Source organism: Rana temporaria, chromosome 2, assembly GCF_905171775.1.
Source record: "Rana temporaria chromosome 2, aRanTem1.1, whole genome shotgun sequence".
Taxonomy (NCBI): domain Eukaryota; kingdom Metazoa; phylum Chordata; class Amphibia; order Anura; family Ranidae; genus Rana; species Rana temporaria.
The window spans coordinates 40,215,917-40,231,020 of NC_053490.1; the positions used below are offsets into that span (position 1 = coordinate 40,215,917).

At 45.2% G+C, this 15,104-nt stretch overlaps 1 protein-coding gene across 5 annotated transcripts in view; it reads right to left on the reverse strand.

Moving 5' to 3' along the window:
* The window catches only part of NOX4 (NADPH oxidase 4), a 333,977-nt gene that overhangs the window by 9,191 nt on the left and 309,682 nt on the right, over positions 1 to 15,104 (reverse strand). For 4 of the 5 annotated variants that reach the window (XM_040340120.1, XM_040340119.1, XM_040340121.1 and 1 more), the window contains 2 exons: positions 10,812 to 10,880; positions 3,375 to 3,475 (listed from right to left, as the gene is read on the reverse strand). In XM_040340120.1, coding sequence (XP_040196054.1) covers positions 3,375 to 3,475; positions 10,812 to 10,880 — 170 coding nt within the window. The remainder of the gene's footprint in view (positions 1 to 3,374; positions 3,476 to 10,811; positions 10,881 to 15,104) is intronic. The other variant, XM_040340122.1, reaches the window with a different exon arrangement.

Sequence of the window (15,104 nt, forward strand, 5' to 3'; positions counted from 1 at the left end):
AAATAAACTTTCAAAACGTTTAAATTGATGCATGTGATGCTGATTGTCCTAAACACAAAGTTCATCCTGATGAATTTTAATGTGTGATACAAAGTATCAAAGAAATTCCACTTAAAACTATCTCCTATCTGATCTCCTGTGCTAATAAATATTACTAACTGATACAAAGTATCATATATATTCCATTTTGAACAATCTCCTATTCTCAGAGATGTGAGGTTCCATCTGGTAAAAATAGCCTCTTACCAGATACAGTGGATCCCTATTACAGAGATCATACCCGCTGATTTGAAATAATCTCTTGTATGGATGTTACTCTCACGGCTGCCACAACTTGAGCCCAGGTGAGTCAGAGAAAAAAGCGTTGGATCACTATCACAGATGCTCAGCCCACTTGTGGTGGGGTAATCACAGGCTTGGATATCACAGGTGTGGTTGTTTCAAATGCCTTACATCCATACACTACATAGATTGAACTCCATTCGGCAATCTAATGTAGAAAAGTGAAAAAGCCTCATAGCATAAAACAGTTACCCAATTTATTAAAATTCCTTAAAAGTTACTTACACCAAGGCTGAAAATTCAAGCATAAGAAGTTTAATCTGGCAGCGATATCACTCGTCCAGCCAGTTGGGTGGTGTTACAGGAACTCTACGACCCGATGCGTTTCCACAAAAATGTTGTCTACTGGGAATGGAGGATCCTTCATTCCCAGTAGACAACATTTTTGTGGAAAGGCATCGGGTCGGAGAGTTTGGAGTTCCATCCATTCCCAGTAGACGCCATTTTTGTGGAAACGCATTGGGTCAGAGAGTCCTTGTAACAGCACCAAACTGGCTGGACGAGTGATATCGCCACCAGATTAAACTTCTTATGCTCAAATTTTCAGTCTTGATGCAAGTGTAACTTTTAAGGAATTTTAATCAATTGGTTAAAGGGGTTGTAAAGGTAAAAAAAAAAAATCCCCATAATAGCTTCCTTTACCTTAGTGCAGTTCTCCTTCACTTACCTTATCCTTCGATTTTGCTTTTAAATGTCATTTCTTCTGAGAAATCCTCACTTCCTGTTCTTCTGTCTGTACCTGCACACCGTAATGCAAAGCTTTCTCCCTGGTGTGTAGAAAGCCTCTTGAGGGGTGAGCAGGAGTGTCAGGATGCTCTCTACTTCGCAGATAGAGAAAGGAGCCGCATGTTAGTGGGCTTCCTGACACTCCTGCTCGCCCCCTCAAGAGGCTTTCTCCACACCAGGGAGAAAGACTCGCATTACGGTGTGTAGTTACAGACAGAAGAACAGGAAGTGAGGATTTCTCAGAAGAAATAAGGACATTTAAAAGCAAAATGGAAGGAAGAGGTAAGTGAAGGAGATTAATATAACAATATTTACAGTAATGGCGCACACTAATAGAAGATATAATGATTTTCCATAAAAAGTCCTCAGCCGTGGTGTGTAGTCCCTTGTAATTCACGGTGCATGCACCGAAAAGCGTTGCATCTTGGTCCTTGGAAGTGACGTCATCCCTCCCCCTCACGCCGTTGCGTCCCAGCGTGGGCTCCAGCCCTCCATCTGGTTGCCGCACAACTCACCCAGAAATCACCTGCTGGTGAACCAGGCACTCGCTCCTCCACATGCAGCACAAGTGCAGCGAATGGATTACATAGCAACAAGGGACTACACACCACGGCTGAGAACTGACTGCTATCCGGACCACATCTACATGCCTGTATACAGCTACTTCTATGTGAGTGCTTTGATGCTAATTTTATATTAAAGTTTACAGTTTTCTAAGTGGCGCCTGTTTTTTTGTTTCTTCTGTTAAGTGAAGGAGGACTGCACTAAGTTAACCACTTAAGACCCGGACCAAAATTCTGCTAAAGGACCTTGCCCCTTTTTGCGATTCGGAACTGTGTCGCTTTAACAGACAATTGCGCGGTCGTGCGACGTGGCTCCCAAACAAAATTGACGTTCTTTTTTTCCCACAAATACAGATTTCTTTTGGTGGTATTTGATCACCTCAGCGGTTTTTATTTTTTGCGCTATAAACAAAAATAGAGCGACAATTTTGAAAAAAATGCTATATTTTTTACTTTTTGCTATAATAAATATCCCCCAAAAATATATAAAAAAACATTTTTTTTCCTCAGTTTAGGCCGATACGTATTCTTCTACCTATTTTTGGTAAAAAAAATCGCAATAAGCGTTTATCGGTTGGTTTGCGCAAAACTTATAGCGTTTACAAAATAGGGGATAGTTTTATTGCATTTTTATATATTTTTTTTTTTTACTTATGGCAGCGATCAGCGTTTTTTTTTCGTGACTGCGACATTATGGCGGACACATCGGACAATTTTGACACATTTTTGGGACCATTGTCATTTTCACAGCAAAAAATGCATTTAAATTGCATTGTTTATTGTGAAAATGACAGTTGCATTTTGGAGTTAACCACAGGGGGCGCTGAAGGAGTTTCGTTTCACCTAGTGTGTGTTTACAACTGTAGGGGTGTGTGGCTGTAGGTCTGACGTCATCGATCGAGTCTCCCTATAAAAGGGATCACTCGATCGATACGCCGCCACAGTGAAGAACGGGGAAGCCGTGTTTACACACGTCTCTCCCTGTTCTTCAGCTCCGGGGACCGATCGCCACACTCCAGCGGCGATCGGGTCCGCGGGACCTGCGGTCCCGGAGCTTCGGACCGGGTCGCGGGCGCGCGCCGCGGCTGCGCGCCCGCGACCCATGGCTGGGTACTAGTACAGGACGTACCTGTACGTACATGTGCCCAGCCGTGCCATTCTGCCGACGTATATGTGCAGGAGGCGGTCCTTAAGTGGTTAAAGGAAGCTATTTAGGGAATTTTTTTTTACCTTTACAACCCCTTTAACTGTTTTACGTTATGAGGATTTTTACTTTTAATTTTGTCTGTGAAATATTAGCCTTAGTTAATTTTAGGCTTCATCTGTCAGAAAAATATATAAAAACAACTGGACTGGCTATAAAAAAAAATGGAGTCCCCTTTAACCAAAGCAATGATCAAGTGATTCCGCTGCAAGAAATGCTTTATGCTTCACTTATTTATACATCGGCATTGAGCATAATATTTCACATTTTAATCCAGACGTAAGCTTTTTTTTTTTATATTCTGGAAGATGAGCCCCTTCGGCTTCACAAACTGAAAAAGGATTTGTGACGGCCGTGTTCTTCTGAAAGCCGGGAAAACATTACATAGGGAATTACATGTGACATTACCAGCTCCAGCTTTTGGTTTATTAGATAAAGCTTTTGCAGGGCTGCAAACAAATAGCTATTAAGAAGACCTAAAACACGTGGCAATTCCCATCTCTCCTGATTACTCTGCAATACCTCCAGACGGTACTTACTGTCTGTTAGATTTGGCTATCTCATCAAACAAAAGTTTCCAGCGCGGGCGTCCGGTAATAAGACGGGAGTTCAAAGCCTGGTATTTTTCACCAATTATTTTCTGCAAGAAATGGCACAGTGGGTTTCCGTAAGAATTTGTGAACGAAGGGATTACACGTTGTGTAATGCTTTGATAACAGCATCAATTGTATCACTGTCGGGCGCATGCTTCCATCTTTACAAAGTGTAAGCGCAGTGGGGGAGTCAACAGCTAATAATGACTTCGGTAGTGTGGCGGGCAGAGCTCAGGAATACTGATGGGAACTAAAAGATGAGTTAATAAAAATCCTGAACTTGACTTACGAGAAGTCATCTTCTTTTCTTATACAGAGGCACACTGCCGATCACCAACATACAGGGGCGTGTTTAAAAAAAGTGCCAATTAGTTCAATGATCTTTTCAACAACCGGGTGGCCAGTAGAAGGTTTCTCTGCATTTCTAAACAATTTAAAGTGGTTGTAAACCTCAGACATGAAATATGAACAAAGTATATCCCTCTATAGTGTGTACTTCTCTATATCCAGATCACCAAGTGTCATTTCTGTCTGCTGCCTCGTTCCTCTGCTATCTGAGTCACTTCTGATAAGATTTTCTGACACTAAGAGGTAGATTCAGGTACGGGCGCGCAATTTTAAGACGGCGTAGCCTAGCGTCTTTACACTACGCCGCCTTAAGTAAGAGAGGCAAGTACATGATTTACAAAGTACTTGCCTCCTTACTTAGGGCGGCGTAGTGTAAATGCGGCGGGCGTAAGGGCGCCTAATTCAAATGGGTTGGGGGGGGGGCGTGTTTAATGGTAATGAGGCTTGACCTCACGTTTTTGACTTTTTTTGTCACTGCGCATGCGCCGGGCGACTACATTTCCCAGTGTGCATTGCGGCTAAGTACGCCGTACGGGCCTATTGATTTCGACGTGGACGTAAACGACGTAAATCCCGATTCGCGGACGAAAATTTCGAATTTCGCGGCGGGAACGGCGGCCATACTTGACATTACTATTCCACTAGAGCCTAGCTCTAACTTTACGCGGCCTATCTCTTACGTAAACAGCATAAAAGTACTGCGTCGGCCTAGCGTACGTCCGTGAATCGGCGTATCCCCTCATTTACATATTATACGCCGACCACAATGGAAGCGCCACCTAGCGGCCATACAAAATATTGCAATCTAAGATAGGACGGCGCAAGCCGTCGTATCTTAGATATGTTTAAGCGTATCTCTGTTTGAGCATACGCTTAAACTTAGGTCGGCGTAGATTCTGAGTTAGGTCGGCTTATCTACTGATAAGCCGGCCTAACTCTTTGTGAATCTACCTATAAGAGAGAAAAAGTGAGCTCCAGCACACAGCCTGTAATTGACAGCCTCAGCTCTGTTTCTGTTTGCTATGTGAAAGGGGGTGTGTCCCGTCCTTCCAATCAGCTCTCAGAGCTTTCCTCACTGAGCTCTTCAGATTGTAACTTTAGCTCTCCACCCTGCTCAAACAAGTGGATGAAGAGGAGAGAAGACTGCAGATTAACAGATAGAACATATGTAGGGAAATTTGTTTCATCTGTGTATCACCTGAGACCAGTTACCGTATTTATCGGCGTATACTGCGCACTTTTTTGCCCCGAAAATCAGGGCAAAATCGTGGGTGCACGATATATACGCCGATACTCGTTTCCCGTGCCGAGTTTGAACCACTGCGCCGGCATATACCGAGCGCAGTACACTCGGGTATAGTCGGGCAGGCTCGGCTCCTCTCGCGGTCACGTCCTGTGCGTCCTGTACGTCCAGGACGTGACCGCGAGAGGAGCCGAGCCTGCCCGACTATACGCCGGCATATACCGAGCGCAGTGGTTCAAACTCGGCGCGGGAAGCAGGGATCGAGCGGCAGAGGACACCACGATGGCCGCAGAAGGACGCCGGACCCGACGAGGAGGACACCACCGCAGACGGACGCCGGACCGGACGAGGCCGCCGATGGATGCCGCGCAAGACACCAAAACTGTAAGTACTAAAATGTTTTTTTTTTTTACAGTAATGCGGGTCCACATTAGGGGTACGCGCTATACGCCGGAGCGCGCAATACCCCGATAAATACGGTACTTCATTGGGTATATGGGAGGGTTTACAAACACTTTAAATATACCTAAAGGCCTCGTTCACACGGGCGGCAGAGGGTGGTGATTCTATATGGTTGATGCATATTTTTACCACCCCTAGTTAAAGTGGATGTAAACCCAATTCATAAAATTTGAGCTGGGCACATATATTTGCAGTATTTTGTTATCTCTCTTCAAAGAGCTAAGTCCCATAGCTCTCTCCTGAACCGTTCCTCTATTATCAGCCTGATAACTCCTGACAAATTCTCTGACACATCAGAAAAAAGCAGCCTGAAATTTCTGTCAGAGGAGGTTGCAAAAATAGATTAGCAGGGAGCAGGCCCTGTTACAAAACACCTCTTAAGAGTCTCTGCCTATGATGAGAGGGGGTGTGTGCCTTTTCTCCAATCAGAAATGTTAGCTATCTTGGCTGTATGCCCAGACATCACACTCTGTGTTAAACAGGAAGAGAAAATTCCCTGAACCTTCTAAACAGTATATAAATGTGAAGACAGCGGATATACATGTAAAACCTATGTAGGGAGTCCCTGTGTATCATCTGAGGCTGTTCCCTTCACAGGGTGTATGGAGGGTTTACATCCACTTTAACATTGCTGGTGGACACACATTGCCCTGGTTGCATTCTGACAAATTTTTATGGCATGTTACTTTTGGAAGCTGTTGCCACCACCAAACGATCACCCTTCAAATGAATTTCCAATTCATTTGAAGGGTGATCGTTTGGTGGACTGGAACCACGATGCAATTGTGCCTAATGCACGTGGTTGAGGCACAGTGGGATGTTCCCAAGAAAAAAAATCAGGCATCCAGGATGCGGCATATCGCCACTGGGTGGCCAGCCAACTGGCTCTGAAAGAAGGTCAACCGCAGATTAGAGCAGTTAAAAAAAACAGCTGCCCATGTAAACAAAGACAAGAGTTTGAAATGTGGGACTTTTAACCACTTGCTTACTGGGCACATTTACCCCCTTCCTGACCAGAGGACTTTTTGCGATTCGGCACTGCGTCGCTTTAACTGACAATTGCGCGGTCGTGCGACGTGGCTCCCAAACAAAACTGACGTCCTTTTTTTCCCCACAAATAGAGCTTTCTTTTGGTGGTATTTGATCACCTCTGCGTTTTTTATTTTTTGCGCTATAAAAAAAAATAGAGCGACAATTTTGAAAAAAAAAAATATTTTTTACTTGTTGCTGTAATAAATAGCTCAATTTTTTTTTTATTTGTTTTTTTTTTCTCAGTCTAGGCCGATACGTATTCTACATATTTTGGGTAAAAAAAAAATCGCAATAAGCGACTGGTTTGCGCAAAAGTTATAGCGCCTACAAAATAGGGGACAGAATTATTATTATTATTTTTTTTTTTACTACTAATGGCGGCGATCTGCGATTTTTATCGGTACTGCGACATTTTGGCGGACACATCGGACACTTTTGACCCATTTTTGGCACCATTCACATTTATACTGCGATCAGTGCTATAAATATGCACTAATTACTGTATAAATGTGAGTGGCATTGAATGGGTTAACACTAGGGGGTGAGGAAGGGGTTAAATGTGTACCCTATATAGTGTTACTAACTGTGGGGGAAGGGGACTGACTGGGGGAGGTGACCGATCTGTGTCCCTATGTACAAGAGACACAGATCGATCTCCTCTCTCCCTGACAGGACATGGATCTGTGTGTTTACACACACAGATCCATGTCCTTCTCTCTGTAACCGCCGATCGCGGGAGCCTGGCGGACATCGCGGCCGCCAGGCACGCGCATCGGCATCCCAGTGATGCAGCGGGCGCGCGCGCGGCCCCCAGTGGCCAGGAGGAGCGAAGGCCGTAAAAACACGGCCTCCCGGAGATTTAGAGCCACCCTGCGGCCGTACAAAGTCGTACGGCCGTCGGGAAGTGGTTAAATATACTATTCTGAGTCAGAATCACATCATATTTGAAATATTTTCATTAATGTATTACAAGAAGGTTAAACTAGTTCTAAAGGTTTTTTTGGGGGTTTCTTAACCTCTTCCATACCGGGCAGTTATACACCCATCCATACCGGGCCTATTCTGGCACTTCTCTCCTACATGTACAAATCATAATTTTTTTGCTAGAAAATTACGCAGAACCCCCAAACATTATATATGTTTTTTTTAGCAGACACCCTAGGGAATAAAACGACGGTCATTGAAACCTTTTATCTTGCACGGTATTTGCGCAATAATTTTTCAAACGCCTTTTTTTGGGAAAAAAATTGTTTCATGAATTAAAAAAATTTAAAAACAGTAAAGTTAGCCCAATTTTTTTGTAAAATATGAAATATGATGTTACACCGAGTAAATAGATACCTAACATGTCACGCTTTAAAATTGCGCACACTCATGGAATGGCGCCAAACTTCGGTACTTAAAAATCTCCATAGGCAACGATTTGAAATTTTTTACAGGTTACCAGTTTAGATTTACAGAGGAGATCTAGTGCTAGAATTGTTGCTGGCACTCTAACGCACGCGGCGATACCTCACATATGTGGTTTAAACGGCGTTTACATATGTCGGCGGGACTTGCGTGTGCGTTCGCTTCTGCACGCAAGCTACCGGGGACAGGGGCGTTAAAAAAATAAATTTTTATTTCTTTTTTTTTTTTTATATATTTATTTCTTTTTTTACACTTTTTTTTTTAATTTTTTTTTTTTTTTTATCACTTTTATTCCTATTACAAGGAATGTAAACATCCCTTGTAATAGGAATGTGTGTGACAGGTACTCTTTATGGAGAGATGCGGGGTCAATAAGACCCCACATCTCTCCTCCAGGCTGGAAAGCATGAAATCGGTGAAAAAAAATTCACCGATCTCATGCTTGTGGTTGCTTAGCAGCCGCAATCGCGGCTTTGTTTACTTACGGGACCCGGGCGTGACGTCATCACATCGCGCCCGGGTCCTCCAACGGTCATAAAGATGACTGGTGACCATCTGGTCACCAGTCATCTCTATGCTTCCTGCGAGCGCCGGACGATTCGTTCTCCGGGCCCCCGATGGCACGGGAGAGCCCGGAGAAGCACCGGATGGCGGCGGGAGGGGGGGGATGTCCCCTCCCGCCGCCTGTAAGAACGATCTAGCGGCGGAACCGCCGCTATGATCGTTCTTACGTTGTGCAGAATCGCCGGCAGTTTAGAAGGATATCTGAATGATGCCTCTAGCTGCAGGCATCATTCAGATATCCACCCGGAAAGCCCAGGACGTCATATGACGTCCACTCTGAACGGCAGAAGTTCTTTGTGGACGTCATTTTACTATGGGCCGGTAGGGAAGTGGTTAAAACAACAAACATGCTATAGTTACCTGATCTGTGCGATCTACTGATCAACTTTTACACCTGCGTGCCACATTTGCGTGGGCGCGGCAGCCTATTCAATTCAATGGGCTTCCATGCCTGCATTTCCACATAGAAAAGGTGCATGCACCTTTTAAAAAAATGCAGCCTGCAGGGAAATGTGGTTTTCTGCACACGCACCACGACGTTACATGTGTGGGGGTGCCATTCAGAATGAATGGAAGCCCCGCACAATTCCACAGAGTGTTGCATTTTCACTGCGTGTGGTTGCGGGAATTGATGCAATATAACTTAACCACTTAACGACCGCCCACTGTAAATATACGTCCTGTTTTTAAAGATGGATATCTCGGTAACGGCAGCAGCTGCTGCCACAACCGAGACATCCATCTCTTCAGTAAGCGGTCCTGTCAACAATAACGGCGGTCTCCGTGGCGGATTTGCCGTTATCGGTGGCGGGAGAGGGGCCCCCCTCCCGCCGCTCTCCCGTGCCCTCCGCCGCTTACCGGAGCCGTCGGTAGCGGCGGAGGAGATCGGGTCCTGCTGCCTGCTGTGTGGGGATGTGAGTGAGGGCAAGATGGCCCCCACCCGTCCCCATAGCATTGCTGGGCGGAAGTGACGTCAAAACGCCAGTCCCGCCCATGCGTCTTAGGCCCCGTACACACGACCAAACATGTATGCTGAAACTGGTCCGCGGACCAGTTTCAGCATATATGTTCGGTCGTGTGTAGGCGCGAGCGGGCCGAATTCCAGCAAACATTTGCCCGCCGGGCCTTTTCCCAGCAGACAAATATTCCTGGACGTGTTTTAAAACCGTCCGCTGGAATCCTGCCCGCTCGGACATGTACGGTCGTCAGTACAGACCTACCGTACATGTCCGAGCGCCCGCCGTCCCTCGCATGCGTCGAATGACTTTGACGCATGCGTGGAAGCCTTTTAATGGCAGGCCCGCCCACGTCGCCGCGTCATCGCCGCGTCATCGTCGCGGCGACGACGCGGACACGCCCCGCGTATTGTTTATGCGCGGACTTCTGTACGATGGTTAGTACAACCATCGTACAGAAGCCCTCTGGCAGACATGTACGGTGAAAACGGTCCGACGGACCGGTTTCATCGTACATGTTTGCTCGTTAGTACCCGGCCTTAGAGACATTTTTTTGTTGTCATTTAAAAAAAAAAATGTTCAATTTTTTTGCATTTAAGTCTAACTATGAGATCTGAGGTCTTTTTGACCCCAGATCTCATATTTAAGAGGACCTGTCATGCTTTTTTTCTATTACAAGGGATGTTTACATTCCTTTTAATAGGAATAAAAGTGATACATTTTTTTTTTATTTCAGTGTAAAAAATTATAAAATAAATAAAAATAAATAAGAAAACAAAAAAATATTTTTTTTAAAGCGCCCCGGCCCGACGAGCTCGCGCGCAGAAGCGAACCCATACGCGAGTAGCGCCCGCATATGAAAACGGTGTTTAAACCACACAAGTGAGGTATCGCCGCGATCGTTAGAGCGAGAGCAATAATTCTAGCCCTAGACATCCTCTGTAGCTCAAAAAATGCAACCTATAAAAAAATTTAAACAACGCCTATCGAGATTTTTAAGGGTAAAAGTTTGACGCCATGCCACAAGTCTTAAGCGTGACATGTTGAGTATCATTTTACTTGGTGTAACATTATATTTCACAATATATCAAAAAATTGGGCCAAATTTATTGTTGTCTTATTTTTTAATTCAAAAAAGATTTTTTTTACAAAAAAAGTGCGCTTGTAAGACCACTGCGCAAATACGGTGTGACAAAAAGTATTGCAATGACCGCCATTTTATTCTCTAGGGTGTTAGAAAAAATATATATATAATGTTTGGGGGTTTTAAGTAATTTTCTAGCAAAAAAAAACTGTTTTAGTCTTGTAAACACCAAATCTGAAAAACACCTTCTGTCCTTAAGTGGTTAATTACTTTCAGCCTCTTACCTGCATCCCTTCCGTCTCGCTGAGGTGCAGATGGATGTTCATGTAGTCAGGACGGTTTTCTTGCCAAAGCTGGTGGAAACAGATAAACAGAGTAAAAAATGTGAATGATGACGCAGAGGGGGGAATAATTAGTATTTTGCAGAATCATCATGAATTTCCTACTACATGCATGGAACACTGCCATTAATAAAAATAAATGCCAAGCAGCTTGTTAATTTATAACTAGCGTGAGAGGTGCAAATCATAGAAACAATTCAAAGACGCAAGGTCTGATTATTGCAAGAAGCCTGAAAGTGTTACACAAATCAACCAATCAGCTGTAATTCATTTTCCAGAAAAGGAAAGACACTGATTGCTTGCTATGGTCAGCACAGAGAAATCCTTAATGCTGGGTTCACATCTAAGCTGCATGCGGCTCACAGCAGGGGTCCGGTGCGTCCCCGTTCACCATTTGAGGTCCAATTTCAGCCTGAATTTTTGCATGAATTCAGACCTAAAACGGACCAAAAGACTCACAGGACCCAGTGAAAATTTGCACCAGAGCCACAGCGGCGATAGAGAGTCGGTCCCAATATCCTGCTATTGCGAATTGGATGCGATATGGATGGAACCGCATCTAATTCGCACTACTGTCAAAATCCTTTATTCGGACATCCCAAAACTACAAGAACCAGAGGGCTTGGTAGATGTGTTTCACACACTTCAAATGCGCTTAGTCAGAACTTAGAACTAGACAGAACTTCTGCCCTACTTAGGGTTGCCACCTCATCCCTTTAAAACAGAACACATATGAATTAGGCCCCTTTCAGACGTCCGCTCCGTCTGTCCGTTCATTACAAGTCCGTTAACGGATTTGTAATGAATCCCTATGGGGACGCGTCCGTTAGCGGATGGAGCATCCGCTAGCATCCGCGTCAGTCGGGATCCGCTTTTCCGAACGGAAGAAACCCTATTTTTCTTCCGTTCGGCGGAGCGGAACTGATGCAGACGGACAGACGGTCCGTCTGCATCAGGTTCCCCATAGGGGACAGCGGAGCTGAGACAGGGCGGTCCCTGCACTGTGTGCGGGGACCGCCCTATCCGCCGACAGCTGAGCGGGGATCCCCACTGAGCCGACGGAGACACACGGAGCGGACCCGGAAACGGTCCGCTCCGTGTGAAAGAGCCCTTACACAGGTTCTGAGGCTAATTTAATTTAGATAAGGCTCCACTTGAGTTCAATTACCACCTTAATCAGCCACAGAACCTGTGTAATTCATATGTGTTCTGTTTTAAAGGGATGAGGTGGCAACCCTAGCACTACCCAACATTTTTTCGCTAGGTGGTGAAGCTTCCTGGAGTACACGTTCTCTCAGGAGGAATTCTCTTCCACCATGCGTCCCTTCCGCTATACTGAATGGTATTTGAAAAGAGATCTTTCCAACTCTTTGGGCAGGCTTATGCCTTGTTTCCACTGAACGGAACGGTTCGGGTCAGTAAATTTGGAGCGGTTAGAATGGGTCCGGTCTATTCTCGTGAGCATTTCCACTGTAAATCGGACCGTCAGGGACCATTCAGGGTTTCGAAAAAATGCCTAGCGCGTCCACCAATCAGTGGAATGTATTGTATCTCCGCCCTAATGGAACCGTTCCATTTTCTATGGCCCCACATCTGAAGCAGGACCCAGAATGGTCCGGTACGGTTCGGTTTTATAGCACACTTTCATAATGGAAACACCCAAAATAGCGTACCATACCGAACCGTACCGATCCGCTCAGTGGAAACAAGGCATTAGAGTACTTGATCCTGACCAGCCCCTCGAATCTTCCTCTCTTGATCCCCCTAGTCCTTTAGGATCTTCTCGCTAGCTAGACCTCCATCGCGGACTATGCTATGAGTCTAAGGTCTGATCGTGTTCAAACTGTAAGGCCTCGTACAGACCATCGAACATGTCTGATGAAAACGGTCCGCGGACCGTTTTCATCGGACATGTCCGCTCTGAGATTTCGGTCTGATGGCTGTACACACCATCAAACCGAAATCCCCGCGGACAGACAGCGCGGTAACGTGGCGGTGACGTTGACGCCGCCACGTCACCAAACCAGGAAGTAAAATACTTCCACTCATGCATCGAATCCATTCGACGCATGTGGGAGATATCTATCCGCTGGTTAGGTGTACTAACCAGCGGACATGTCCGCCGGACAGCTTTCCAGCGGACATGTTTCTTAGCATGCTAAAAAACATTTGTCCACTGGAAATCTGTCCGCTAGCCTGTACACACGATCGGATCTGTCCCCTGAAACTGGTCCGCGGACCAGTTTCAGCGGACATGTCCGGTCGTGTGTACGAGGCCTTATAGGTCCTTGTGTGTTCCTCACTTGACTATAGTTATTAATGCTTCCAATCCTGAAGGTGTTCTCATAGAGTATTAAGCTTATATTTTCAATGTCTTGGTTAAACATGCCTCCTTCCCCTTTTCCTCCTTCCTATTTTTTATTTATTATGTCCTTTATTCCACTTATACTTTTGTAAAAGGCTGCCTAGTATCACTTGGTGTTCTACTTTGTATTCATTAAAACTCAATAAATATAAATAAGCCTAGTACACACGGGCCAGATGTCAGGCGACATCAGCCAGCTCATTAAAAACCGGCCAATATTTGGCCCATGTGTATGGCACATGGTCCGACAGAAGCCGGCTGTTTGGCCTGCTTCTATCGGACAAGCATGCTGAAAAAACAGCAGCTGACCAGCACCCGATCAGCCCTCTCCGCCAATGGCAGAGGGGGGGGGGGGCACCCCACTGTCAGAACACAACAGCTCAGTGGGGGAGTTTGCTGTAGTAAAATCGGGTCATTGGTACATTGGCTTTGACTGGAGCTGTCAGTTTTTTTCTTTCAACCCAGTAATGTGTACCAGGCATTACCCTCAGCTTCTGGAGGTGGATTTACAACATTGAGGGCAGATAAAGACTAAAATACCATGGGCTAGATTCAGAAAGAATTTACGTCGGCGTATCTATTGATACGCCGCGTAAATTCAAAGCTGCGCCGGCGTATCTTCTTTCTGCATTCAGAAAGCAAGATACGCCGAAATTAGGCTAAGATCCGACTGGCGTAAGTCTCTTAGTTGCATATTTACGCTGGCCGCTAAGTGGCGCTTCCGTTGATTTACGCGAGGAATATGCTAATTAGGTAGATACGCCGATTCAGAAACGTACGTCCGCCCGGCCCATTTTTTTACGTTGTTTACGTTAGGTTTTTTCCGACGTAAAGTTACCCCTGATATATGAGGCGTACGCAATGTTAAGTATGGACGTCGTTCCCGCGTCAAATTTTGAAAATTTTACGTAAGTCGTTTGCGAATAGGGCTGTACGTAAGTTACGTTCACGTCTAAAGCATTGACGATTTGTGGCGTAATTTCGAGCATGCGCACTGGGATTCTTTTACGCACGGCGCATGCGCCGTTCGTAAAAGACGTCAAATACGTGGGGTCACACTAAATTTAAATAAAACACGCCCACATCATCCACATTTGAATTAGGCGGGCTTACGCCGGACCTCATACGCTACGCCGCCGTAACTTAGGGCGCAAGTTCTTTATGAATACGGAACTCGCGCCCTAAGTTACGGCGGCGTAACGTATCTGAGATACTGAGATCTGAGATACGTTACGCCAGCATAAAAATACGCCGGGTTATCTGAATCTAGCCCCATGTGTAGAAAACCTGATATGTTGCTTGCATGATGTTTGTTGGATTTATTCTTAGGGCCCTTTCACACTGTTGTGTTTTTCCTGCGTTTTTGCGGTAAAAATAGCGCTATTAAAACGCCCATAAAATGCTCCCCATGCCCCCTCCATTGAAATGAATTAAAAACCGCTGTAAAAACGCGGTAAAAACGGAGTGTTTTTACCGCGTTTTTAATTAATTTCAATGGAGAGGGGCATGGGGAGCGTTTTAATAGCGATATTTTTACCGCAAAAACGCGGCAAAAACGCACCAGTGTGAAAGGGCCCTTACACTGAAAGAATTATTACTAAATAATTGTTGTCATAAATGCATTGTTGTGTTCTGGGGCTGAATACAGTCAATCCTTGTGAGAATTGACTCTCAGCACCTGAATAGAATATTTAATTTGCATGCACAGGCTGTCCACCATAGGCGAAGCGGCAGTAAAATCTGTAGGATAGCATATACTGTATTGTGAAATGTCCTTGCTTCTCAAGTACTTCTCTAGAGAGCACAATGCTTCCCCATTATTCTCCACATTATGCTCACATTATAAGGTGCTGTAGACACACCACTGTGAG